This window comes from Bos mutus, chromosome 7 (genome assembly GCF_027580195.1).
Source record: "Bos mutus isolate GX-2022 chromosome 7, NWIPB_WYAK_1.1, whole genome shotgun sequence".
Taxonomy (NCBI): domain Eukaryota; kingdom Metazoa; phylum Chordata; class Mammalia; order Artiodactyla; family Bovidae; genus Bos; species Bos mutus.
In genome coordinates, this window is record NC_091623.1 from 102,297,895 (window position 1) to 102,324,728 (window position 26,834).

At 42.9% G+C, this 26,834-nt stretch overlaps 1 protein-coding gene across 1 annotated transcript; it reads right to left on the minus strand.

The window, feature by feature from the left end:
• Positions 1-224: 224 nt before the first annotated feature.
• SLC36A2 (solute carrier family 36 member 2) lies at positions 225-26,602 on the minus strand. Its single transcript, XM_005897319.2, has 10 exons — positions 26,439-26,602; positions 21,942-22,032; positions 20,970-21,058; positions 20,332-20,427; positions 16,474-16,558; positions 12,401-12,616; positions 10,879-10,977; positions 5,487-5,653; positions 3,384-3,553; positions 225-496 (listed from the first exon to the last, which is right to left on the minus strand). Exons 1-10 carry the CDS (start codon positions 26,600-26,602, stop codon positions 225-227), a joined length of 1,449 nt encoding a protein of 482 aa, XP_005897381.1.
• Positions 26,603-26,834: the final 232 nt, after the last annotated feature.

Sequence of the window (26,834 nt, forward strand, 5' to 3'; positions counted from 1 at the left end):
AGAGGGAGAGCTCTCAGTGTAGGGGAAAGCTAGAGATGGAAAGAAAAGAAGTAAACACACAAAAATTTTTAAATTACCACCTAGACCTTATCTTGGTAAGTCCGTGCTTGTTTCACTGTGACTTAGCCCAGAGAAAGGTAAAGCCCCAAAATACAGATAATGCACATAAAAGAGATTTGTGTCATTAAATGTCAAGGTGCTGGTGGAAAGAAGCAGTGCCATATTCACTGAATAAAAATAGTGGAGTTGGAAAAGGTGGGAGAGTCTCCTGACTGGATCAGCTCATCTAGGGCCTGGTAGGTCCCCATCACAAAGCCCACGAAGCCCAGGATGCTGATCAGGGTGTCCTTGATGATGGTGATGGGGCTCAGGCCCTCTGAGTAGTAGGTGCTGATCTCCAGGAGGGGTGGGATGATGAAGGCCAGGGCACTGCCACTCAGGGAGCCCACCAGGGAGAGGACCAGGTCCAGGCGGGGGATGAGGATAGCCAAGATGCCTGCAGGAGATGATACAGGATAGATGGAACTTTCTGGGCTTAGCCAAAGTCTTAAATTTTGCTTTAAAAATCCTCTAATTAAAACATATACCAATTGTTTCTTACACATACAGCTACATAAAGAAAAGCTGAAACTCCTATAATACCACCAACCACATTCACTAAAGGTTACACATTAAAATTATAGTGTGTCTCCTTTCAATCATCTTTCAAATACAGACATTAATATTATTGAAAAGAAAAACTTTCCCTCTTCTCATTTAGGTTCAGTGTTTGGGGGTCTTTGAATTTAACTGACAACAGGCAGATTAACAGAAGGAAAGACAAGGTTGATTTAGGGTTAGGAAGCCTTCATATGGGGTTTCCTAGGCCACGCAGTGGTAAAGAATCTTCCTGCCAATGCAGGGGATGCAAGAGATATTTGATCCCTGGGTCAGGAAGATCCCCTGGAGGAGGAAATGGCAACCCACTCCAGTATTCTTGCTTGGAAAATTCCATGGACAGAGGAGTCTGGTGGGCTGCAGTTCATGGGGTCACAAAGGGTCAGACATGACTGAGCAACTGAGCACAAACACACACAGCCTTCATATGAACTGGGTCCCTAAACAAAGATAGGGATTTACATACTCACTTCAAAAGAGGAATTAAAGTGGGGGAGAGCTTCCATGTTATTTAATTAAATTACTTAGACTGTGATGATGGTTAGTCTCTCTGACTGAAAATCTCCCAGAAAGGGGATTTATGGTGCCTGTATTTTTCAGAATATTCTGCTTAATTCACAAAGGACATTTAGATAAGGGTTTTCCCCCGAGGCTACTTGTACTAATGTTTTTAGTTTAAGATAATTTTCATGCCACAGAGGTACATTTCAAATCTCTACATGTTTAATGATTAAGCTTTTACTTAATAAATAACACTAAACAACAGTGCTGGGAACTGTCCCAGCTGTTTGGAATATATCAATGTACAAAACAGACGAAGAAACCCCTTGCCTTTGTGGAACTAACATTAATAATTAACAGGACTACAAACACCTCTTACTTGCAAACAATTAGAATGAGTAATTACTCACAGGAGAAAGGGGGTCTTCAGTGGGAATAAGATTACAGGGTTCCTTTAAAGGAGTATCTTCTCCAAGATTTACATACATGTCATAAAATGTCTAACAAAGAAACACTTAAAGCTAAAGATCCTGAAATTATATGATTTATAATATATATGTGTTTTGTATGATGTTTTATAGGCCTGGGCTTTTACATTTTTTATTTCACTTGATGGACAATTATCCTGATTACAAGCAAAACACAGAAGCTTCCCCCAGGTCTGCTACAATGGAGTGTGGTATAACAGCACAAATCAGGACTGGAAGGCAGGATTCTCCCTGTGTGGCCTTGAGTTAAGTCTCCAACTCTTTCTCAGCTTTTTCCCTCATCTGCCAAATGGGGATGGTGTCTATCCTGTTAGGTATTATTGTTCATACTGCAAATGGTTTTAAAGTCTTAAAGAAGTTAATTCATGCAAAGCACTCAGAAAAGTTATTTTTATTATTACTTCACTATTACTTTATTATTTGTTTTTCTTTTGTCTTTTGGCCATACCGTGTGGCATGCAGCATCTTAGTTCCCTGATCAGGGATCAAAATGGGCAAACTCTGGGAGGTGGTGAGGGACAGGGAGGCCTGAAGTACTGCAGTCCACGGGGTCACAGAGTCGGATACAACTTGGCGACTGAACAACAACAGGGGTTAAACCTAGGGTGGAAGCATGGATTCTTAACCATTGGACTGCCAGGGAAGTTCCTACTTTATTATTTTTACTTGTTTGCATACGTACTGATTGAAAAGAAAGTGAAAGCATTAGTCACTCAGTCGTATCGGAATCTTTGAGACCCCATGGACTGCAGCCTGCCAGGCTCCTGTGTCCATAGAATTCTCCAGACAGGAATACTGGAGTGGGTTGCCATGCCCTTCTCCAGGGGATCTTCCCAACCCAGGGATCAAACCTGGGTCTCCCACATTGCAGGCAGATTCTTTACTGTACTGATTGGGGCAAATGCAAAAGCTTAAGGAATTGTTATCTTCATATCTAAGGCAAATTCACTGATCTTTCTAGAGTCTCTAATATTCTGTATGGTGGTGTCCCTGCCTCCAAGGACAAACTGGGAATAAATGATTTCAAAGGAAGAAAATCCGTGTCCCGTGATTTATATGGGCTGGTCTAGCACAACAAGAATCACAATTAAAAGGAGCCTTAGGTACAGGGGGCCAGAGCACACACAATGCAGGAATCTCTATCATCTTCACCCCCACTAAAATACTAAAAGTGAGGGGAACCCTGGATCATAGGGCCTAGAGCACAAGGAGGGCTGCCACTGGCCACCATTTTCAACCTCTGTCCTGGAGGTAAACTGTGATGGGTCTGGACTGAGATGACTTGGGTTCAAATCCCACCTCTGGCACTTCCTGTCCAATTGCTTCTCACTCCCTCCTTCAGCTTTCTCATTTAATGTAGAGTTTATCATAGTCCTACATCATAAGAGTTCCTGCAAAGACTGAAGAAAATATTATGAAATATAGGAGAGAAAGAGCTTAGCTCAGAGGACAGCACACAGTAGGTGTTTAATGAAAGTCAATTCTTTTGTAATTATTACTTGATAAGTTGTTATTCCCTCAAGCTGGACACCAGTAAATCTATCTAATTAGGTAGATGTAAGAATGAAGTTATTCCTCAAGCTTAAATAAAATGAATTACTACTCTGAAAGCCTTAGAATGGCCCCAGAAATGCAGTTACAGTATGCAATTAATGCTGGTTATTGTGACTATCGTCTACCATCTGGCTGATTCCTGATAGCTCTCTGGAAAAACCAGGCGCTCTGCCTTCCACTCACATGTCAGGCTGACCATGGCGAGGCGAATGAACAAGTCCAGAGGCAGGGCCCAGCGCTTCGACACGCGGGAGGTGGCTAAGGGAATGATGATTTCCGCAGGGACGTAGAACTGCAGGGCGTAGGTGCACAGGATTCCAACAATGTAGAGGATCTTGACTGACTGGTACAGCCTGCAGGACAAACCAGAGCAGTGCTCTCAAGGCCAACGTGCTCTGACACCTGGAATCTTTGTACATTAACCTCTGACCTTGGAACAGTTTTGTGGGCAAATGTTTCCTTGTCTGAAAATGATGGGGAGGGACCACCTGCAAGAGGAAGTCACGGTAGAGCATGCAGTGGTAAGAGACAGAATCGTCACAGATTCAAATGGAAGCAGTTGAGAGGGTTACCTCTAAAAAGAATCTCGGGTATGGGTATAAATAACACCTTCACAAACCATTATCACTTGAGGCTGGATTTTAGATTTTAGGAAAGAGAAGTTCAGGCCAGGTACCTTGCTCAGGGAGATACAAGTGATAAGTAGTGAAGACCTGGGTCTAAAAGATCTGCTCCTTTGTAATCTCTGTGTGTTCTTAGGAATTCTCTGGATCCCTCAAAACTGTTGGCATATCAACAAATACTTCAAGTAGGCTGAAAGAACTGCAGAATCCCAAATCCTTGGGGGAAGAGGTAGTTTACAAAGAGGGATAAAAGAAGAGACAGGGTTACTTAGAGGTCTCAGGCTAGGGGCAGAGAGACCACATGATGGGGGGTGTTGAGTGTTATTGATGCCTTTTATGACCTACGGAGGTAAGGCTTTTCCCCTTTAGTTCAATAATGTGGTAGATGCATCTGGCCTGTTGAGTAAACCTGTCTGTGCATACTCAGTCCATTCCTTACAAAGGCTAACTTTCACATTTCTGGGTTTCTTGCTTACACTAGTTCTGTTGCCTGGAACACCCTCTCTACTCCCTCCATCTGTGCAGTCCCCACCTTTTTTTTGAAATTCCCAAGGAAGCACTACATGCCAGATGCCTTTAGACATATCCAACGTGATCCACATGATAACTCTGTTTTTTAGAAGAGGAAAATGAGAGTCAGAGAAGTTAAATAAACCACCCATGACCATAAGCTAAGGGTTGGTGTAACTGGGACCTGGATCCAGGGTGCTGCAGTTGTCCTTGTTTGGATGGAGCCATCTCATTGGACAGGATGATCCCCTGTACTCCCACTCCAATGTACTTTTTCTACTGGGGAGTCCTCCAGGCCTCTCCACTATTCTGGAGGGCTTCTTTTTTCATTAAGTTACATTTGTGTACATACACTATCCCTTCCCCATTTCCATTGGATCACAAGCTGAAAAGATCATGAAGCTCAAAATTATAGTCTGCTCACATCAATACCCTCCCATCACCATGTGTCTACACTTTCATCTGCATGTAATTGGGATACAATAATTGCTTGATGAATGATATTGATCAGCTTGGGAAAGGAGCACCACTTAGATAACTTAAGCCTCCAAGTGACCCTTCAAAAGACAGGTATCTTGTAATGAATGACATGCCTCAGTGTGGGAGAAAATGATGCACAATGTGATAGGGATCATCTATCTATTGAGATACTGCATTATTGAAGTCTGGGTCAGCTAACTGTTGTATGAATTGGGTCACTTAAATATAAACATTTTCCAGGTTCCAATGGTCCTCCCTCATTACTTCTTGTTTTACTACTTTTTCATCCTAGCTACTCTGCAAGACTTGGTAGTACAGCCTTAGTAAATGTAATTGGAGCTGCCCACTGGTTCCTCTCTCTGCCTCTTGGCCTCTGTGCCTCTTCCTTTCTCTCCTTAGGTGACCAAGGACTCTGACTTTCCCCCTATTTTCCTAAATCATGTCCTTCCTCGCACTAAGCTATCAAGGCCTCACTCAACATGGGAGACTGTTGTTGAAGAAGAGCTCCCTGGACAGAGAATCTAGAGCCCAGGGTTCCCGTGACAGCTCTGTTTCTCCTTGTGGATGCCCTCCAGACCTCAGTTTGCCTTCTGTGGAAGGGAGGAGAAAGTGACCTATATGTTCCTGTGCCCACTGGCTCTGAGTCCCCACCACTTGAGACCCATGGAGTTACCAGCAGTTGGGCAGGTTAAGGGTTATGCTGGCCTTGACATCATCTCCAAACCGCAGGTAGCCCAGAGACCCGACACTGACGTAGAGGGCAGTAACGATGGACATTCCCAAAGACAGGATGACTGGGAAGCGGCGGGCATCCTTCATCTTGTTCTCCAAGGGCAGAACCTAAAGAAATACCACAATGTAAGGAGAAGGCAATGGCACCCCACTCCAGTACTCTTGCCTGGAAAATCCCATGGACGGAGGGGCCTGGTGGGCTGCAGTCCGTGGGGTCGCTAGGAGTCGGGCACGACGGAGTGACTTCACTTTCACTTTTCACTTTCATGCATTGGAGAAGGAAATGCCAACCCACTCCAGTGTTCTTGCCTGGAGAATCCCAGGGATGGGGGAGCCTGGTGGGCTGCCATCTATGGGGTTGCACAGAGTCGGACATGACTGAAGCGACTTAGCAGCAGTAGCAGCAAGAAGAAAGGAGGAAAAAGAGGAACATGGGCATCAAGAGGAAGGCATGCCATTTCTGGAAGTATGTACACAAAATCAAAAGTAGGAACATGCACAGAAATTTGTACACCTACATTCACAGCAGCATTGTTCACAGTAGCCACAAGTTCGAGGCACCCCAAATGTCCACTGATGAAGGAATGGATAAACAAAGTGTGGTCCATACACACAATGGAATATTATTCAGCCTTTAAAGAAAGGAAATTCTGATATATGCCCAACATGCACAACTTTTGAAGACATAAGCTAAATGAACTAAGCCAGTCACAAAATGACAGACACTGTGTGATCCCACTCATTGAAGTAACCCAAGTAGTCAGACTCAGAGTCAGAAAGTAGACTGGTGATTCCCACAGGCCAGGGGAGGGATAAATGAGGAGTTATTGTTTAGTGGGTACACAGTTTTGGTTTTGCAAGATGAAAAGAGATGGATGGTGATGATGGTTGTACAATAATACGAATATACTTTATGTCATTGAACTGTACACTTACGGCTCAGGAAACTCAAGCAGGGGCTCTGTATCAACCTAGAGGGGTGGGATGGGGAGGGAGATGGGAGGGAGTTTCAAAAAGGATGGGATATATGTATACCTATGGCAGATTCATGTTGAGGTTTGACAGAAAACAGCAAAATTTTGTAAAGCAATTATTCTTCAATAAAAAATAAACTAATTTTAAAAAGTTAAGATGGTAAATTTTAGGTACATTTTACCACAATTAAAGGGAAAAAAGGAAAGGCAGGCCTGGAGTCACAAAATGATCCTTGGACCATTCAGAGCTGGAAGAGCTCTGCAGGTTGACCAGACCAAGGAGGTCAACTCCTGGGTGGCCCAACCTGGCCAGCAAGGGTGCTTTGTTTGGCCACTGTTTGCAGTTTCATTAAGATGCTGTAAGCATACTATGTCGTCTCTCTCTCACTGATTAAGACTAATAGCCCTGGACAGAATATATTAAGCAACTAGCCATGGACTCTGAAAAATATATAATAGAAGGTGAATTGCTCAAAACCAGTAAAAATGGCCTTTATGGCAATGAGTTTCCTGATTTTTTTTTTCTTCTTGTATCTCCTAGTTAAGGAGAGCCCAAATCCTAGAACTATGTTGTGGATGCAAATGGAAAAAAAAAATCAAGCAGAAACCCTCTTTCTGGCTGGAAGACCTAAAATAGGGGACCCTGTGGGACGGAGAGCATGGAGAGAATTCCTAGTATTCCTGCTTCCTTTTTACTCTCCAAGCCGTGCCCCCAAGGCAAGTCTCAGGCACAGAGCAACAGTCTGCTATACCAGTGATTGCAGTGGTTACAGAGGCACCTAAAAATCTGAGACACAATAATTCTCTTGGAGCAGAGGAACAGGGAAAAGGTGCTTTGAGAGTCCAAAGAGTAAGAGGGGAGTTGGATTGGCTACATAATTTGTGGGGCCCAGTGCAGAATGACAATGAAGAACCACTTGGTCAAAGGTCAAGAATTTCAGTATGATGAATGCAGGGCATTAAACCAAGAGTGGGATCCTTCTAAAAGGCAGGGCCCCATGTGACCACACAGGCTGCATGCCCATGGAAGGAATCCCTATTACCCTTTCCTCCTTTCTTTACTTTAGATACTCACCCTTGAGTGAGGTCCAGTCAAGAACTGGATAGATGGGTAGGGAGGCTGAAACCCTGACTTTCTAGCCAGAGGACCAGAAAAAGAAGCTGCTGAATGACTGTGCAGAACACTGGTGAGTGTGCAGGAAAACACAGAAAGGAGGGAGCCAGAGAAAGCGACCCTCTAAATCTGTGGATGAAATCTGGGCTCAGCCCTGAGCTGTACATGTGGAACTGATGTGAAGCATCAAAGGAAAGCTTTTGAGAACATCTGGTCTCTGGGTAGTATAAAGGCAAGGTGAAGCCAAGTATCACTTTAAAGTGATAGAAAACTAGTCTGATATTAAAACCATGGTCTAAGCTGTGATATGCTTATTGAACACTGAGGTTAATACATGGTCTGAACAAAACCAGTGTGTGAAGCAAACTGATCAAAGATTTATACTAAAGAAAGTACAGCTGAAGCTACCTCTGTTCTATACCTTGCATCCTTGTCAATCCTGCAAATAAAACTATGTATGAACAAATACATAAATAAAACCATGATCTCCTGAAGATGGATCAGGACTTGTGGTCTTAATCTAATCAGATTGATTGCTTGCTAAAATAAAAGATCAATATTCTTCAGAGGATTTTACCATGCTCCAGAGACTCATAAAATAATATTCAAAATGTATAGAATACAGTCTATAATTAATCAACATACAAAGAACCAGGAAAATCTCAGCACTTCTTAAGGGATAAGATAACAGATGTCAATCTTAATATGCTCAAATTGTGGAAATATCAAAGACTTTAAAGCAATTATTATTACCAAGTGCTCTGAAGTAAGGGAGAACACTATTGAAACAAATCAACAGACAAAAGTTCTCAGTAAAGAAGCTGAAAGAATAAGAACCAAAGAACCAAGCTGAAATTTTAGAACTGAGAACCCCTATTGAAGGGGCTTCTTTGATATATGTCCATTAAGGGGAAGAAAAAAAGATATATCACACAAATACTAATTAGGACAAAGCTGGAGCTCTAATATGACATGATTTTAAGATAAAGCTTGTGCTATCACGGTATTTTGGTATTCATGAGAGGATGGACACACTGATCAATGAATCAGTATAGAAAGTCCAGAAACTGACCCATACCCTTATACCAATTAGCTTTTTACAAAGATGCAAAGGTAATTCAAATGGAGAGCAGTCTATTCAACAAATGATGCAGGGATAATTGGGCATCCTTTAAAAACTGAACTTCAACATATAGACACTTTTAATGAAAATTAACTCAGAATGGATCATAGATCTAAATGTACAATGAAAACAAAATATTTACAAGAAATAATAGAAAAATCATTGTGACCTTGGATTAGACAAAGCATTTTAGAGAAAACATGAAAAGTAAGATCCATAAATGAAAATTTTTGATATGTTGAACTTTATCAAAGTTAAAACTTTTTCTCTAGAGAAGACACTGTTATGAGACTGAAAAGATAAGCTACAGACTAGAAAAAATATCTGCAAATTACATGTCTAATAAAGGATTTGCATTTAGAATATACAAAGATTTTTAAAGCTCAACAATAAAAGACAACAATTCAGTTTTTTAAAAATTCACAAACTATCTGAACAGGAACTATACTGAAGACAATATACAGCTATCAAATGAGACCATAAAAAAGAGACTCAGAATCACTGGTCATCAGTAAAATGCAAATGAAATTACAATAAAATACCACCACACACCTATTAGATTGGCTTAAATTTAGAAAAACATTACAAATACAGATAAGAATCAGCAAAGATACAAAGGAACTCTTAACTCTTGTACATCTGGTGGTAATGCAAAAATGGTACAGCCATTCTGGAAATCTGTTTGGCAATTTTCTATAAAGTTAAACATACATTAGCATGTGACCTAAAAAATCTATTCTTAGAGAAATGAAAACATATGTTTACACAAAACCCTATATACAAATGCTTACAGTAGCATTACTCATAATCATCAGAAACCAGAAACAACCTAAATGTCCTTCAACAGGCGATAGATAAGCAAATCATGGTACTGCTCATGCGTGGATGTTCAGGGGTAGAAAGCAATGAGGTCCTGATGCATGCAACGATGTGGATGACCTTACATGCAGCTAAGTGAAAGAAGCAAGGCTTAAAAAGTTACATACTATCTGATCCCATATGGATGACATTCTGGAAAAAAATAAAACAATAGAGACAGAACAGAAGGTAAATGCCAGGGGTTAACGGGAGTGGGGGTAAGTGGACTGCAAAAGGGGCAACACAAGGCAGCTTTTCATGGTGGGGCAATTGTTCTGCGTCCTGACTGTGGTACATCTATGACTCCGCATTTCTTGAAACTTACAGCAATGTACATCAAATAAAAGTGAATTGTACTGTATATAAATTAATAGTAAATGTAAAAAGCATAGAGGCACAAAGAGACACAGACTACTCATTGCAAAATAAATGAGTCACAGGTGAGAAATGTGTAGTACAGAGAATACAGTCAATAACTATGTAATAACTTTGAAGGGGAATATAGTCAGTAACTAAGTGATATCTTTGTATTGTGACATTATCATTACTAGATTTATCATGGTGATCATTTTGAAACCCACAGAAATACTAAATTTGTTGTAAGCAACAGGAATTAACATAGTGCTGTAGGTCAAATATAATTAACACTGTATATGAAGGTTAAAGTGAATCATAAGTTCTCATCACAAGGAAAAAATTTTTTCTACTTGATTAATTTTATATCTATATGAGATGATGCATGTTCACTAAACTTCCTATGATAATCATTTCATGATCTACATAAGTAAAATCATTATGCCATACACCTTTAAACTTTAACAGTGCTATATGTCAATTATATCTCAAAAAACTGGAAGAAAAAATTATACACAGCACTTTCCTTTTTCAAGTGTGGAAGTAGAGACTGTACAATATTCCACTGTAAATATACTATACTTTCCAAAAACACACTTTTTTATGTTTCATAAAAATCCTGTAACTTAAATTGTACACCTCCATTTATCTTGATTTTTAAAGATTAGGAAATGTATGTTGATATGAAGATAAATGTTTAATAAATGTATTGGGACAGGAATAAAACTATATCCTGACCATTCTAACCTCTCTGTCATGATAACCTGCTTTCTCCTGCTGGTGAAAACTGACCCAAGTGAAGTCAGACGTTAGTTTCTCTCTTGCACACAGAAATCCAGAGCTCCCAGCTCCTGTTCAGAAGGCCATCACCCACAGCACCTGGGAGAGTCTACCTCAATTCAAACCTTACCACACCAATGCTTTCAAATGAAAAAATGGCTGTTCCAAAGAAGAGCGAGTAGGTCTTCCAATTTGCTACCAGTGGCAACTGGCGGGGGTCTGGAATTTCCTATGAGAGAAATACGATAAGACATTTACTCTTAAAGCATGTTTGGGCTCCCTTAAGAGGGAGAGTATTCTGAGAATATAGCTGAATTATAAGAACAAAAAGTTGAATGTCAAGAAATTCATAAAACTTCAAAAGGAAGCAGGCAATAATCAAAGTTGATTTTAACACTGCCCAATACCAAAGAGCCAGAGGAAAGAAAGATTGAGGTATTATCAGAGTATTGAAGTATCAGGATCTCATGGAGGGTGTCTAATTTATCAGAATTCTCCAGAAGAAAATCTTATACAACACAGGTTAGTACTAGTCTAAAGTGCCCAAGAACATTTTGCATGTAGCAGTGGATACAGATGTTGGAAATCACTGTGACCACAGTTACAGTGACATTCTAGGGAGCCCAAAGTCTAGTAAGTTAGCTAAGTATTAAAGTTCCCTTTTCTTCTTCAGTGAGCTACAAATAGAAGGAAAGTGTGTGGAATAAATATTTTATTAAAGTACCTTGTGAACTACTATGACAGATCAAAATTACAGAACCATTTCTCTAATTGAGCAACCTCTGGCATAGTCCAATAATTAATCAGAAGTAGCTGTTTCATTGGGAAATTCAATTTTGTAGAATCTATCAATATTGCTTTAAGACTTATCTGAGTTTATCCTAAAATATTTGGCTAATCTGTTACCTTTACTAAATTCTATGGACAATAGAACTTTTTTTCTTGTGACCTCTGAAAGAAGGAAACATCTGAAAGGTATTATGCCTAATACCTTTCAGATGTTTTATAGATATACTACCTGGATCTTTTGGGTTTAAATTTCTATGTAGTCTTGTCTATTATGAAACAAAAATTGGAAAGGATAGAAAAGTAGGAAATTAATGGAAAATCAATACCCATAACTCAACTTCAAAGATGTGTGATTTACATCATGGTAGCTTCATTTGTGGTCTTTCAAGGCTCTCTATTTATACCTCTACAACTAAATATTAGTTGTCATTGTTTTCTCTTGAACTTCCTAGGGATAATTTTGGAATTACTTGGGCCTGCAGCTTAGAGGATGTAAGACTAGTTCAATAAAGTTTAGCTCTGGTAGAAAATCCTGCTTTTTATTTGCCTTCTGCTGCTCTCCAACCGTTATAGAAATGGTCTGTAATTCACCATTCAAGATATTTTTCTTGAAAAGTACAGTTTTTCTCCTAAAACCAGGATTTGCTATAAAATGAGTATTGGAGAAGCTACATGAAAGAAGAGACATCCTGAAGAATGAGAGTGCACAGAGACATCTTTGTGGAAGAAATCCTACAATAAAGTGAGTTCTAAGCTGCAGACTTAAGTGCATACATACCTACCCTTAGGGATGGCCCCAAGCGTCAGTCTATCACTGATAAAATGCTCTGCTCGTTGGAGGAGTCAGAGTGTGGTATGCTAACCTGGACGATGTACTGGACAATGATGATCAAGCTGGTCAGCATGGTGATGTTGGCCAACAGGGAGAAGACAGTCAGGACCCTGAGGTTCCGGATGAGAACTATCAGTACCAGGAAGGGCAGGAAGGTGAGCATGTAGAGTCGAGAGTCCATGGTGGGCGTCAGAATCTCTGTCTTGTAATAGCAGTTGTTGGTTGTGCTATTCACTGCTTCCACTACCTGGGAGAGGAATGGGAAGAGCAATATGGCCACAGGATTAGCTCAGTGCCTGGCCCATCATCAGACTCCCTCATGAACAGCTGGCCTGTCTCACATGCCCAGGTCTTACAGTGAGTTAGAGTGACTTTAGGACTTCTTATTGCAAATCTTTTGCATCATATTTCCTCAAAAGAAGCTGTAGAAATAACTTTAATAAGCATAAATGCCTAAACTTAGAGTGGCTCTTCATTGGCTTTTGGCAACCTGGAATCCATTCCTCTTGATTTTGATTTATTTTTGGTGCATTCTCTCTCACCTGAATACAGCCTTGGTGGATTGTAAATCACAATCATGTGGTAGAGCCAAAGGACTGGCCCTTGACTCAAGCAGGGGCACTCACATCTCTCCCTGGAATCTGAATCTATAGGAAAATGACAACAGGCAGAACTGGAAAGGGGCAAACAGTACTTCTGACAGGGAATCCCCAAGGAGAGTGCTCATCAGTTCTACTATCAACATCTCCCTTGATGGCCTGGTTCTTCTTCCTGTCCTTTTCTGAAACCCATTTTTTTAAAGTTTTCTCTGTCATTTGGATGTAAGCCAATCTTGTTCCATTAAACTTATTTTCTGCTTAAGTTCCACTGAATCCATTTCTTCTGCTTGTAACCGAAACAGCTCATTGTTGTTTCTTAATTAGACTAACACTGACATTTTGAGTGAGAGAACTCTTCCTTGTGAGCATTGGACCATTCCTTGCAGGACATTTAGCATCCTTGAATGCCACCCAACAGAAGCTATTAGCACCCCCCAGTCATTGTGGCAAACATGCAACAGCCCCTGTACACTCTACATACAGCCCCCTGGCAAAGTGGGGGTAGGTGGGAGGGTACCACCCTCCTTTGGAATCACCATGACTCAATAGATATGTGCAAGCAACACAATTCATTGTAGAACAATTAGAAACTGGAGTTAAGCAAGAAGAAAATGAAGAAGCAATGGTAATCTCAGTACCCATGGGTAGCACGGTAATGCTTTGCAATATCACAGATTACATATATTACACACATCCTTTTCATTTTACAAGACTGTAATCATAACATATACTCTTGTTTTGAAATCTCCTTTTCATTTAACAAATCATGAATACGTAAATCAATTGTCAAGTCTTGTTTTTTTTTTTGATTCCTTACTACAATAGGAAAAATGCTTGGAAAATTAGCCAGGTATTCAAAGCCTGGCATAAATGGACCCATTCAACTGTGAAGGCTCTTCCTCTCCTAAGGCCCACACCTTCTGTAACCACTTGTACTGCCTTTCCTGAGAAAGTCCCATACATTCCTGCCTCCGGGTGTTTATTCCTCCTCCTACCTTGATTGCCAGCTCTTATTCAACCTACCTTTCAATGCCCAGCTCAGATGCGTCTTCTCAAGGGAGCCTTCCCTTGCTCCAACAATTTCTCCTGCTCCCATACATTTCTGCACCTTAGTCCACAATTAAGCATGCCCAACTTCAGGGCATTAATGGAGTCCTGATCCAGCACCAAAATATTATATTGATATTTAGCTTTATTCATATGCCTCAGAGCACATCCCCACTTAGTCTGCAAAGTCCTTGAGACAACACTCACCTTGTCTCTAGGCAGATGACTGACAAAGTTCTGCTAGTGTCAGACTGATTTCTGAGCAGCAACGTGGCAATTAAGAGCCTTCATATCAAACTCCCTGATCCAGTGATTTTACTTAAAATATACATTTACTAAAGAAATAAACAGATATACAAAGATTTGTATAGATTATAGTAGAAAAACAAAGGGAAACAATATCAGATGATAAAAGATTAAGTATTCATTGTGATGGAAAATTATAAAACTATTAAAAATTATTTTAGAGACTTTCCTGGTGGTCCAGTGGCTAAGATTCCTCGTTCCTAATGCAGGGGGCTTGGGTTCCATTCCTGGCCAGGGAACTAGATCCCACATGCTGCAATAAAGATCAAAGATCCCATGTGCCACAACTAAGACTCTGTGCAGCCAAACAAATAAAAAATTTTTAATTATACAAAAATTTTTAAGAACATTGAGAAATGCTAATCAGTGAATGTTCATTTTACACAACAACAGGACTTCCCTGGTGGTACAGTGGATAAGAATCTGCCTGCCAACCCAGTGGACACGGGTTTGATGCCTGGTCCAGGAAAATCCCACTTGCCCTGGAGCGACTAAGCCCGTGTGCCACAACTACTCAGCCCGCATGCTGCACGCGCTGAGCCTGTGCTCCAGCACCTGAGCTCTGCACCAAGAAGACACCGCAGTAAGAAGCCTGTGCTCTGCAACAAAGATCAGCCCCTGCTTCCCACACCTAGAGAAAACCTGCATGCAGCAACAAAGACCTAGCACAACCAAAAAAAGAGAAGGAAGAAAAGTACAAACTTCCAATAAATATATGAAAAGATTCTCGAACTCCCTAGTAATAAATAAACACGATAAAGAGCAACCAAAGTGTCATTAAAAATAAAACAATACCAATGAGTGTTAGATTAAGAATACTTTTGTTTTACTTTGAGAAGCAGTACAGCATAGTGTTTAAAAAATAGAGCTGTGATGTTAAGAGGCCTATGTTTTTAACCTTTACTCTGTGACCCTATTTATATAAATTATAGAGTTCATAACATCACTTTTCTCACCTGCAAGATGGGAATAACTGCAGTACCTACTCTGATAAGACCATGTGTGCTGAGTCATTCAGTCGTGTCCAACTCTTTGTGACCCTGTGGACTGCAGCCCGCCAGGCTCCTTTGCCCATGGGGATTCTCCAGGCAAGAATACTGGAGTGGGTTGCCATGCCCTCCTCCAGGGTATCTTCCCAACCCAGGGATTAAACCCACGTCTCCCGTATTGCAGGCAGATTCTTTACCATCTGAGCCACCAGGGAAGCCCCTGATAAGACCATGGAGAGAACTAAATGAGGGAAAGCTTATAAAATGATCAGCATTATACCTGACATATAATAGAAGCTAACTTTGAATTCTTACTATTTTTTCCTTCTATTTAATTTTCTTTTTTTACATTTCCAAATTTCTGATACTACATTAAGGAAAAAAAAAAGCCCTAAAGAACAGTGTTCTTTGTTAAGCTTATTGATTAACTAAGGATGATCTCTGTTATGACCCATATTATTTTGTTCAAATTACTACGACATAACCTCTGGGTCAGATTGAAAGAATTTCTAGGGGACAAAAACTGTTAAACCATAAAGATGAAGCAATTAAAGGTAATAAAGATGACCCAAAGATTAGGCATCATTTGAAAAGACCTGTTATCAGTTTAAGAAGAGTTAAGGATGATTAAGACAACTCTTGGACAAAAGGTACTGTGGAAAAGTAACCACTTACAGAAATCTGCAGATACGTGAACTGGGGGAAGTCTGTGTTCACTGATAACATCTAGTTTACTTTCCTTTGTATGGTGAAAATATGCGTGTGCATGCATGCTCAGTCATATCTAACTCTGCAACCCCATGGACTATAGCCTTCATTGTATGATGAGAATACGTGTGTGCATGCATGCTCGGTCATATCTAACTCTGCGACCCCATGGACTATAGCCTACCAGGCTCCTCTGTCCATGGGATTTCCCAGGCAAGAATACTGGAGTGGGTTATCATTTCCTTCTCCAGGGATCTTACTGACGCAGGGATTGAACTCTCATTTCTTGTGTCTCCTGCATTGGCAGATGGATTCTTTACCACTGTGCCACCTGGGGCGCCCCATGATGAGGACACTAGGGCCCAAAGAGAAGAAGCCATTTGTTGAACAACTAAAAAGAGAGGATCCTCCTTTTGCAGATCTTTTTCCCTCTCACCTTCTCTAGAAGACTCTACCTGTTTTAAATTATCAGCCAGAAACACAATGTATACGCAGCAGAAGCCCATCTGGGTGACTATAAGAAAGAAGGTCACGATACGCCTGAAAGAGAGCAGAGAGAAAGAAAAAACTTGTTATAAAAGAAGAATTGACTTGTCATTTCCGCTTCTGTCCTCAGGGGTTGGTGACCCTTGACCAGCACCCTCGGTCCTGCCACCACAATCAACAATGCAGTAGTAAGAAGGGATGTAACAATAGTTCTTTTAAAAACATGTTTTTAAATCACCCCCACACTCTGAGCTCAGCAAGTGGTAAAATTCTTCATCATGAGAAACCTTGCCCCATACCCAGCTCTGTGCTGATACTAACCGATACAAGGCAGTAGGGTCAGCTTATTAGCGATCATTAAAACTTTTTCCTACCAGTGCCGGACACCATATTAGGCCCTAAGGATACACAGACAAATAACACACGGCCCCTTCCTCTACTGGTTGAGAGATTAGTGGATGAGATAGACAAAAAAATAAATAAATAAATAACATGGTCCTAAGGGCCATGGTAAAAAGGGCAATTTACCCAAATTAGGGAGCAAACAGCCTTTTTAGAAAAGCCAATACCTGAGCAGAGTCCCTTGGGAAGAGGAAGAAAGAGAAAGAAAAGGAATAAAGAGGAGGAGCAGATGATGAGGAGGAAGTGATGAAAAAGCATTTCAGCAGAGGGATTAGGCAGAGTTCTACAGCAGGCATGTGGAGAGTCCACTGAGGGGCCAAGACTGAGGGTGGGAAGACCTGATAACGGAGGTGAAAGATGGCAGCTACCTGGACAAAGCCATGGTCGTTAAAGTGAGAGAAAAGAAAACATTTTAAGAGACATTAGGTAACAAAAACTTACAGAACCTGGTGACCACCTACACCCAGGGAAAGGAAAAAGGAAATGACCTAAGGTAAGTGCCAAGTTGTTTGTCCTGGACAACAAAATGAACAGCGAAACTCAGAAGGAATAAGAGGCTTTAGGGAAGGGGAGGAATGGCACATTCAGTACTTGAATGGTTGAGCTTGGGTTCCTACAGGAGACATTCAGCCATACACTGGGATCTGAAAATGCTGATTTGTCCAGGAAATAGACAAATTATTTATCCAGGTAATGGATAAAGGACAAAATACCTTTATTCAGGTAGTGGATAAATCCTTGAGAAGGTGAATCAGTGTTGGAAAGTGTACAGAGAAGAAAAGGCAGTGTTCCAAACCCTAGAGAATACCAACATTTAAAAGGAGAATAGAAACAAAAAAGCCTGCAAAGTAATGGCCAGAGAGGTAGGTGGGAAAACTAGGGTGAAAGGGGGCTTAACAGAAGTCAAGTGTAGAGAAAACATTCAAAGAAGACAACAGTCAGTTGTCCCTACTGCCTCCGAGAGGTTCTCTGGGGCAAAGAAGGTGTATCAGAGATTTCTTTTAGGACACTAGTGGAAAGGACTTTGGTAGAAGTATATGACAGGAGAGCCAGGGGACCCACGAAGGAGGTGTGATGGGGTGTGTGGAAGTAAAGTCAGAGGGCGAGCTTTTCTTTCATGAAGTTAGGGTGTGAGTTCCAGTGTTGAAGGTACCCCATTTGTTTATCACTGTAAACCCACTGATTAAAGTACTTCTAATACAGTGGTGGCCCAGACGGTAAAGCGTCTGCCTGCAATGCAGGAGACCTGGGTTCCATTCCTGGGTCGGGAAGATCCTCTGGAGAAGGAAATGGCAATCCACTCCAGCACTCTTGCCTGGAAAATCCCACGGACAGAGGAGCTTGATAAGCTACAGTCCATGGGGTCGCAAAGAGTCGGACATGACTGAGTGACTTCACTTAATACACTGCAGATATTTAGTAGTGTATATCTGTTGAATAATCAGAAAATGAATATGAGATAGAGGGTGGTATATGGTCCAGGGGGCTTTATTAATTTATTTATTTTTAAGATGGAGATATAGGAACACATTTCAACATTGGGAGGAAGAATTCATAGTTCAAAAAGAAGTTCAGGTTATAGGAGAGGAGATAATTAATGGAGTGGTGTTCTTAAATAGAGCAGGAAAATCTACCTTATATGCTCAACAATGAGTCAAAGGATCTGAGGGGTTTCGACAGACAAAAGCCTCCTCTTGGGTTACACAGTTGGGAAAATCCTGATAATTATCCCATAACCTTTCTAGTCTGCTCATAGACTGAATTTATAATGCAATGTGTGAAGGGGCTTCGGGTCAAGAGAGGCACCAGACCCATGATGCTCATGGGCAAGGCACACCTCAGGTAGTGCAGTTTGGAATATCACAGTTCAAAAGAGACTTTGATAATCTAGAGATGTGCATAAAAGAGTAGAGAAGGTGGGGAGAGGTCTGGAAATGAAGACAAAAGAGTAGATTTACTCCTAAGTACCAGGGAACAGAGGCTTCCCAGGTGGCTCAGCGGTAAAGAATCCACCTGCAATGCAGGAGACATGGGGTTGATCCCAGGCAAGATCCCCTGGAGGAAGGCATGGCAACCCACTCCAGTATTCTTGCTTGGGAAATCCCATGGACAGAGGAGCCTGGTGGGCTACAGTCCATGGGGTTGCAAAGAATTTGACATGACTTAGTGACTAAACAAGAAAAACCAGGGGACAGAAGGCATTGATTTTCTACCATCTCTGAAAGCAAAAAAAGCGGCAGTTGCAGGAGGAAGACTTGAGCTCACCAAGGAATCAATGTCTTGGTTTTTTTGGTCTATTTTCTTCTCATTATATACTTTCTCCCTAAGAGACCTTTTCTGTCCCCTGGCTTCATAGCTAATGACTTCAATTCAGTGTCTCCTGCATGAAGATAGGTTCAACCCTATACATATAACTACCCACTTGATGCAACTGCTCGTATATCCAAAACAGAAGTCACCAGAAGTCTACCTTGGCACTTTCCTTTGCCCACAATGCGAATATCCAATTAATGACCAAATTCACTTTTCTGCATTCCCACTGCCACCAGCCTGGACCCAGCCTTCACTGTTACCTGCCACCAGGATGTTGTCAACAGCCCTTTCATGGGCCTAAGTATACTTTTGCTTCCTTACAATTTATTCTCCTTAAAGAAGCCAGATAGAGCTTCAGATAATGCAAATATGATTAAAACAGGAAAGCCTCTGATTAAAACCCTCCAAAGGTTTCTTGGTTGCTTTTAAGAAAAGAACAAGACCTTTAAGAGGGTCTAAAACGTAGACCTGGATAGGGCCCTGGATCTTCAGCATCATCTGCCATCAAGCCACCTGGTCTTTCTTTGCCCTGAAACTGTCATATTCTCCCTCTTGCTTTAGGACCTTCATATTTTGGTCCTTTTCCTGGGAGGCCCCTCAGACTCCTGCCCACTTTCCCCCAGGTAATTCCTTATTCCTAAGAATGCCTTCTATCAGACCTAATCTCAACTGTTACATCCTAGGAAGTCTACCTGAACCCACATACCTCTTCTTACCTGCTTGGGAACAACTAGTACTTCCTTCCTTCCTTCATGGTACTTATCCCAGTGACTATTAAGTAACTGTTTAAGGTCTGTGTTTCCCATTGGACTATGGATTTTGCAAGGGCAAAGCTTTGTTTGCCTGGTTTTCTACAGTATTTCTGGGGCCTGGTAGGCAGCTGCAACTAAATAAATGTGGTTTAATAAAAAGATGAATGAAATTAAAGTTGGACAGCAAAGGAATGAGCCCTCTGTATACATAAGGAAAAAGGCTGGATCAGGCAGATTGCCATTGAACTCCTTTCATGTGAAGTCCACTGTTCTGTATCACATGAGCCAACTTTGCAGGGAAGAGGGCAGCCCTGACAGTCACATGTTCTTCATACTTTGGGCAAAGGAAGAATAAGATACCTTCCCCAGTGTGCGTGGTTTCGGAGCCAGGCGCTGGGGTTGGCTTCTAGTCCATGCATCACTGTATCCCCATAATCCATAAAAGGCTTATTGAACCTGCAGAAGAGAGTGCATACAGTTAGCGGGAGGCAGTTTAACCTAAGATCACATACTGAAAAGTCAGGAGACACATAGCAAGGCAGAACCCAGCTGGAATGGAAAGAACACTGGGGCAGGCACCCAAGTTCTAGTTCAGACTTTTGACACCTGGTGGTATTTCCCTGATGGCTTGTTTTCCTTACCTGTCAATCGGGGCGGTGACTACATAACAAGGGTAATAACACACATATTGCATAGGTACAGGTGTTCTCATATCCATGATTCTATTGGATCCTCACGGCAATTCTCTGAGGCACGGTTAGGCATGGATTGTTTATGTCCAATTTACAGATGAGCCAGCTGGATAAGCACAATGGTCTGACTGAGATCAGCTAATGAGTCACGGAAGAGCCTCCTTAGGTCCCTGCCCCAAATGCTTTTCTGTTTTTCTGGGCCTTGTTGAAGGACATTAAGAAGTGAAATCTTATTACCTGGGATGTTTCTGGGATGTCTCTGAGAACCAAGTACTGAGGGAGTTGACAAGATGCTGTTTTCCTCACCTGTGGCAGAAGCGCCGGGCACACCTGATCAGGATGTGCATAGAGTGGCAGGAGATGAAGCCAATGGCCAGCAAACTGAGTGGGCCCATCTGGAGGACGGGCCAAGGGGCAAGGGAAGAGAGGAGAGAATGAGTTTGTGAATAACACGGAGAGGAGAGATTTGGTAGCACAGATATTACTCAGGAATCAGAGAACTTTCTAGCAAACTGGTTTGTGAGCCTTTTTTAGCAGTAACATTTATTCTTTCTTTTCTTTTTTCTTTCTTGAAGTATAGTTGGCTTACAATGTTATGTATTCTTTCAAATGTGATCTCAAGTAGTACTCCAATAAAGTGCAAAAAGCAATTACCATGAGGTGCTGTGGTGGGAGTAAGGGACTCAGAATTCTGATCCTTGTGGGTTCTGAGTGTCCCTGAGAGGTAGTGCTCTATAGAACATAGTTGGAATACCAGCTATGGTCCAACCCTAGCATTGCACAAGGGAGGAAACGACACCTGGACTGTGGACAACTGACCCGCTGCTGCTGCTGCTAAGTCACTTCAGTCGTGTCCAACTCTGTGCGACCCCATAGACAGCAGCCCACCGGGCTCCACTGTCCTTGGGATTCTCCAGGCAAGAACACTGGAGTGGGTTGCCATTTCCTTCTCCAATGCATGAAAGTGAAAAGTGAATATAAAGTCTCTCAGTCATGTCCAACTCTTCTTGACCCCATGGACTGCAGCCTACCAGGCTCCTCTGTCCACGGGATTTTCCAGGCAAGAGTACTGGAGTGGGTTGCCATTGCCTTCTCCAGACTGACTCGCTAAGGCCACTCAAAGTCTGTGGCACACCCAGAATTCAAACCCAGCTTAGATGTCTAGACTCCAAGTTGCATTTCAGAAAGATTGCTCACTGTAGGCCACCGTAAACCCTGTCCTCCTACTCCCAGCTACTATCCAGTTGTACTGAACCCACCTTCAGCAGCCCCTCTTACCAGGATGCCTGCATTCTTCATAGCCAGCGGGAGTCCCAGGACCCCTGTGCCCATGTTGCCTTTCACCAGGTGAACCAAGGTCTGGAATGCTCTAAAAGAGGAGAGGAAAAAGACATGAGCATGTGGGTGCACAGAGGTGAGGAGATCCAACAGGCATCCTATTCCAGCATGCCATGCCTGAGTTGAGCTGGTCCATAAGTAGACTCCTGTCTGTATCTCAGCCTCCATGGCCTTTTCAGGCACTCTGGATCTCATGTAGGGTGACCAAGCATCCCAATTTGCCCTGCACTATCCTGGTTTTAGGGGCTTCTCTGGTGGCTCAGACAGTAAAGTGTCTGCCTACAATGCGGGAGACCCGGGTTCAATCTCTGGGTTGGGAAGATCTCCTGGAGAAGGAAATGGCAACCCACTCCAGTATTCTTGCCTGGAAAATCCCATGGATGGAGGAACCTGGTAGGCTACAGTCCATGGGGTTGCAAAGAGTCAGACACAACTGAGCGACTTCACTTTCTTTCTTTTTGGTGGCTCAGTGGTAAAGAATCTGCCTGCAATGCAGGAGACGTGGGTTTGATCCCTGGGTTGGGAACATCCCCTGGAGGAGGGCATGGCAACCCACTCCAACATTGCTGCCTGGAGAATCCCATGGACACAGGAGCCTGGCAGGCTATAGTCCATGGGGTCGCAGAATCAGACATGACTGAAGTGACTTAGCATGCATGCATTAGTTTTAACAGCTCACACTTAACATATGCCATTAGAACACTTGCTAGAATATATAACAGACATTATGCTAAGGATTTCATGCATTATCTCATTTAATCTTCTTGTGATGATGAGAAAGTACGTTATTACCTTTTTTGCAGATGAAGAAACTGAGGAATAGAGATTTTTTTAAATAGACTTATCTAAGGATGTGTGTGTGCTAAGTTGTTTCAGTTGTGTCCAACTCTTTGCGACCCCATGGACTATCTAAGGATATTCTGGGTATATATACCCAGAAACTGTCTCAGAGTTTCTGTTCTTCACCTCACTTCTACTAGGCTGTCTCCAGGAAAGGAGTTCAGATAGATGAGTTAAAGAGACAGCCCCATTTCATAATAGAGGAAGCTAAGGCTCAGAGAGGGCCCATGGTCACGGTATCATTAGCAGATACAGAACTGAACTCAGAGGAAAGGGGAAAGGGGAGGCAGCAAACAGAAATCATGTGACTTCTGGTAAAGAAATCAAGTGACTTGGGCCCCCAGGTGGGTATCTGCTAGGACAGGGTAATTTCGGGTTTGGGCTCCAGAGAGATTTTTTTTTCCCCCTCAGGCCAGGACATCAAACTGGGGAATGGCAAGTCTCCTCCCACTTCCAACAAAAACAAAACCCAAATTTCAGAACTTTCTTTAAGACAGATGTGAAGGTGGTCCAGAAGACAAGGTCTAAACCATTAAGGAGAAACATATACTCTCTTTGATGGTGAATTAACAACCTATCTTCATATCTCTTTGAAAAAGAAAGTGAAAGTGAAGTCGCTCAGTTGTGTTCGACTCTTTGCAACCCCGTGGACTGTAGCCCACCAGGCTCCTCTGTCCATGGGATTCTCTAGGCAAGAATACTGGAGTGGGTTGCCATTTCCTTCTCCAGGGGATTTTTCCGACCCAGGGATCAAACCCAGGTCTCCCGCATAGGAGGCAGGTTCTTTAATCTCTGAGCCACCAGGGAAGCTAGACCAGGTTAAACTGAGTATTGGGCTTACAAGTTGAGAAACTTTACCAATTTCCCATGAGAGCCTTCCAGTGAGGAGACTTACTGCTCAAAACGGCAGAAGTACTCTGGAAAAAGCCTGGTCTCTGGGGTTGGACAATCAGGGATTAAAACCCAAGGCTGGACTTCTGTGGTAGTCCAGTGGTTAAGACTCCATGCTTCCACTGGAGGGGGCTTGGGTTCAATCCCTGGTTGAGGAACCAAGATCCCAACCAGATCTTGGTGTACACAGCCTGGCCAAAAGCAAGCAAACAAACAAAAAACCCAAGGCTACAATTTAACTAGCTGTGTTATAGTGGGCAGCATGTCTGTTTTGCTAGGCCTCTGTAAATATTAGGAGGAATGGTATTTTTGAAGGACCTGTCCCAAACACCTGTATCTTTATATTAATCCCTGAATCCTCTAGTTTCCTGAGGAACTGCCCATTGACTTGTTAAGGGTTAAAGAGGAAAACTGCGGGGGAAAGAAAGAGGGTAGGAGAGTCTTTGCATGCTTTTCTCTCACCCTGTGGGTGTCAACATCGCTGACAGAGCACTGCACCCCACGGTTCTCCAATGATGGGTTTGTTTGGCAACCACGGTCAATGGGTCACTTGGAAATTTCTATCTAAAGGACTTAGGAAATCAGAATTTAGACCACTCAGGCAACTTAATAATGTGGTGAACTGTGCAAAGCACTGGGCTGGGAGGCAGGAGACCTGGGTGCTAGTCCTAACTCCTTTAGTGACTCTGGAATGTCATTATAGTTGTGGCCATCAGCTTGCAGGCACTGCACTTGGGGGCTTCCTCCACGATGTCCTTTGCAGCCAACCTGGGAGGACCTGACTGTTATTTCACAGGGGAGAGTCTAGAGTACTGAGAAGTTCTATCACCTGCTCTGGCTGGTAAGTAGCTAAAGTGGGAATTCAAACCCAGGTGAATATACTCCACAGGTACCATACTTACTTGACCTGTTTATTACCTCCCTCCTAACTAGGAGCAAGTTCTGACTTGCTTTATACTTTTGATTCTTACATAGCTCAAATTACCATTTAACTATGTTTTAGCTCAGGAGATAAGAGCTAATTGGTTCCCTCAAGGTCTCTGATTGAGAAATACCCCACCTCAGGGACTTCCAACCAGTCCATCCTAAAGGAGATCAGTCCTGGGTGTTCACTGGAAGGACTGATATTGAATCTGAAACTCCCACACTTTGGCCACCTGATGGAAAGAGCTGACTCATTTGAAAAGACCCTGATGCTGGGAAAGATTGAGGGCAGGAGGAGAAGGGGATGACAGAGGATGAGATGGTTGGATGGCATCACTGACTCAATGGACATGGGTTTGGGTGGACTCCGGTAGTTGGTGGTGGACAGGGAGGCCTGGTGTGCTCGGTTCATGGGGTCGCAAAGAGTCGGACATGACAGAATGACTGAACTGAACTGAACTGAACAGGGACTTCCCTGGTGGTCCAGTGGTTAAGACTCTTTGCTTCCAATTAGAGGCTTGCAGGTTCAATCCCTGGTTGAGGAACTAAGGTCTCATATGTCCCATGGTGTGGAAAAAATTTTTTTAAATAATGAAAACTCTGAAATACCCCACCTCAGCAGTGGATGGTCCCAAGTCCTGAAGGGCTCACTCTCAGTATTGTGAATTCTTAGCAATTCCCAGGACTAGTCCTGGGGCAAGCGAACCATGTCATAATGTCAGTCACTGTGTCCATCCCCAAATCGTCCTGCGGGGTGGCATGGGAGCAGCTTTGCCTGCCCCTTTATCATAACTTCTTCCTCTTTGCTGTACACTGTCCCCCGACCCCTACAACATTCAATCTTTCAGATTTAATTTCCATAGCCACCCTCCTTAAATTCACATTGCCACCAATGTATCCCTGTTTTGCATATGGGGATAAACTGAGGCTTAGAAAAAGAAGGAGCAGACCTTCTTGGATGCATATGTCCTTTCTACTATACTGACAGGGTCAGTGTTTTCTTCATAAAGCTGCAGGATCTTTACCACCATGCCCGTCAGCCACTAGCCACGCTGCTTGAAGGGTGGAGAGGAAGGGAGCTGGAGCCTGTAGCTTGGTTTCCCTGCTTTGAGTACATCCCTCCTTGTCATGGTTTGAAAGCCTCGCCAGAGATCTCCCCTTCCCCCGACACAGACCCAGGAAGGGGGAAGAAACTAGACTGTTCTACATACTGTGCTTCTGATGTTGTCACTGCAGTTGTCAATTGAAATAGAGGCCAGGTAACTGCAGGGAGGAGGCAATGCTTTGTTGTCTGTGGTTTTAGCTCAAGCGTCACCTTCTATACCAAGAAGCTGGGGATTCTGCCTCCCTCCCAGACACTATCAGGGCCAGCCAGAAGCAAAACTGACTCTAGGGCTACACTTCAATAAAAATAAAATAAACTGACTTTAGGGCTGTACTTCAGTTAAAAACAAGCAAACAAACAAACAGACTCTAGGGCCAGTACTGGATTTCAGCCCCCATCCTACCAATGAGCCAGGGCGTGGCCTGGGGTAAGGTGCCTCAGTGTCCCCCATGTGCATGTGTTGGGGGCTAGATCACTGTATCTTGAGGGCTTTCTGACAGTCCCCCCTCCTGCCCCTTTAAGTTCTCAAGTTGACTCAGCCTCCGACTGCATTTCTTGAAGCCTTGGTCTCCCCATGTGCACAATGCTTTGGGGGTCAACACACCTCTCGGGGTTCTTGTCGCTGCAAGCTTCCAGGCTGGAAGGCAGAAATGGAGATGGCAGTAAAGAGCACTCACGTTATGCCCTTGGTCGTCTCCAAGCCGGGTGACTCGGAAGGGCTTCCATCCAAGAAACCGGAGTCCTTGTTCGGCAGCTTCTTGGCACTTTCAGGAGGGGACCTGAGGTCCAGATCGAGGTCAACAGCTTCCTGGGGACTCCTGGCACTCTTTGCCATGGACATGGCTGTTCAGAAAGAGAGGGCTCCCGGTGATGGAGGGGGTCTGCACTGAGCAGGAAGGTGTCCAGTCAGGTGCAAAACTCCAGCTGTGCGGCTTGTGCCTTTCTTCAGGCTCTGGCCAAGCGGGAAAGAGGCCCCGCCCACCTCCCCCGGAGGGTGCGCCTCCTGCCTGAAGAAACCCGGGGGAGAGGAACAATCCCCAGACTGAGGAGGAAAGGAGGGGAGGGGAGGGGTC

Coding starts and splice junctions, on each gene's coding strand:
- SLC36A2 (XM_005897319.2), bottom strand. CDS start 26,602: ATGTCCATGGCAAAGAGTGCCAGGAGTCCCCAGGAAGCTGTTGACCTC. Junction 10,978..12,400: donor TTGTCCAGTACATCGTCCAG/GTTAGCATACCA, acceptor TTTCTCTCATAG/GAAATTCCAGACCCCCGCCA. Junction 5,654..10,878: donor CATTTGAAAGCATTGGTGTG/GTAAGGTTTGAA, acceptor GTATTTCTTTAG/GTTCTGCCCTTGGAGAACAA.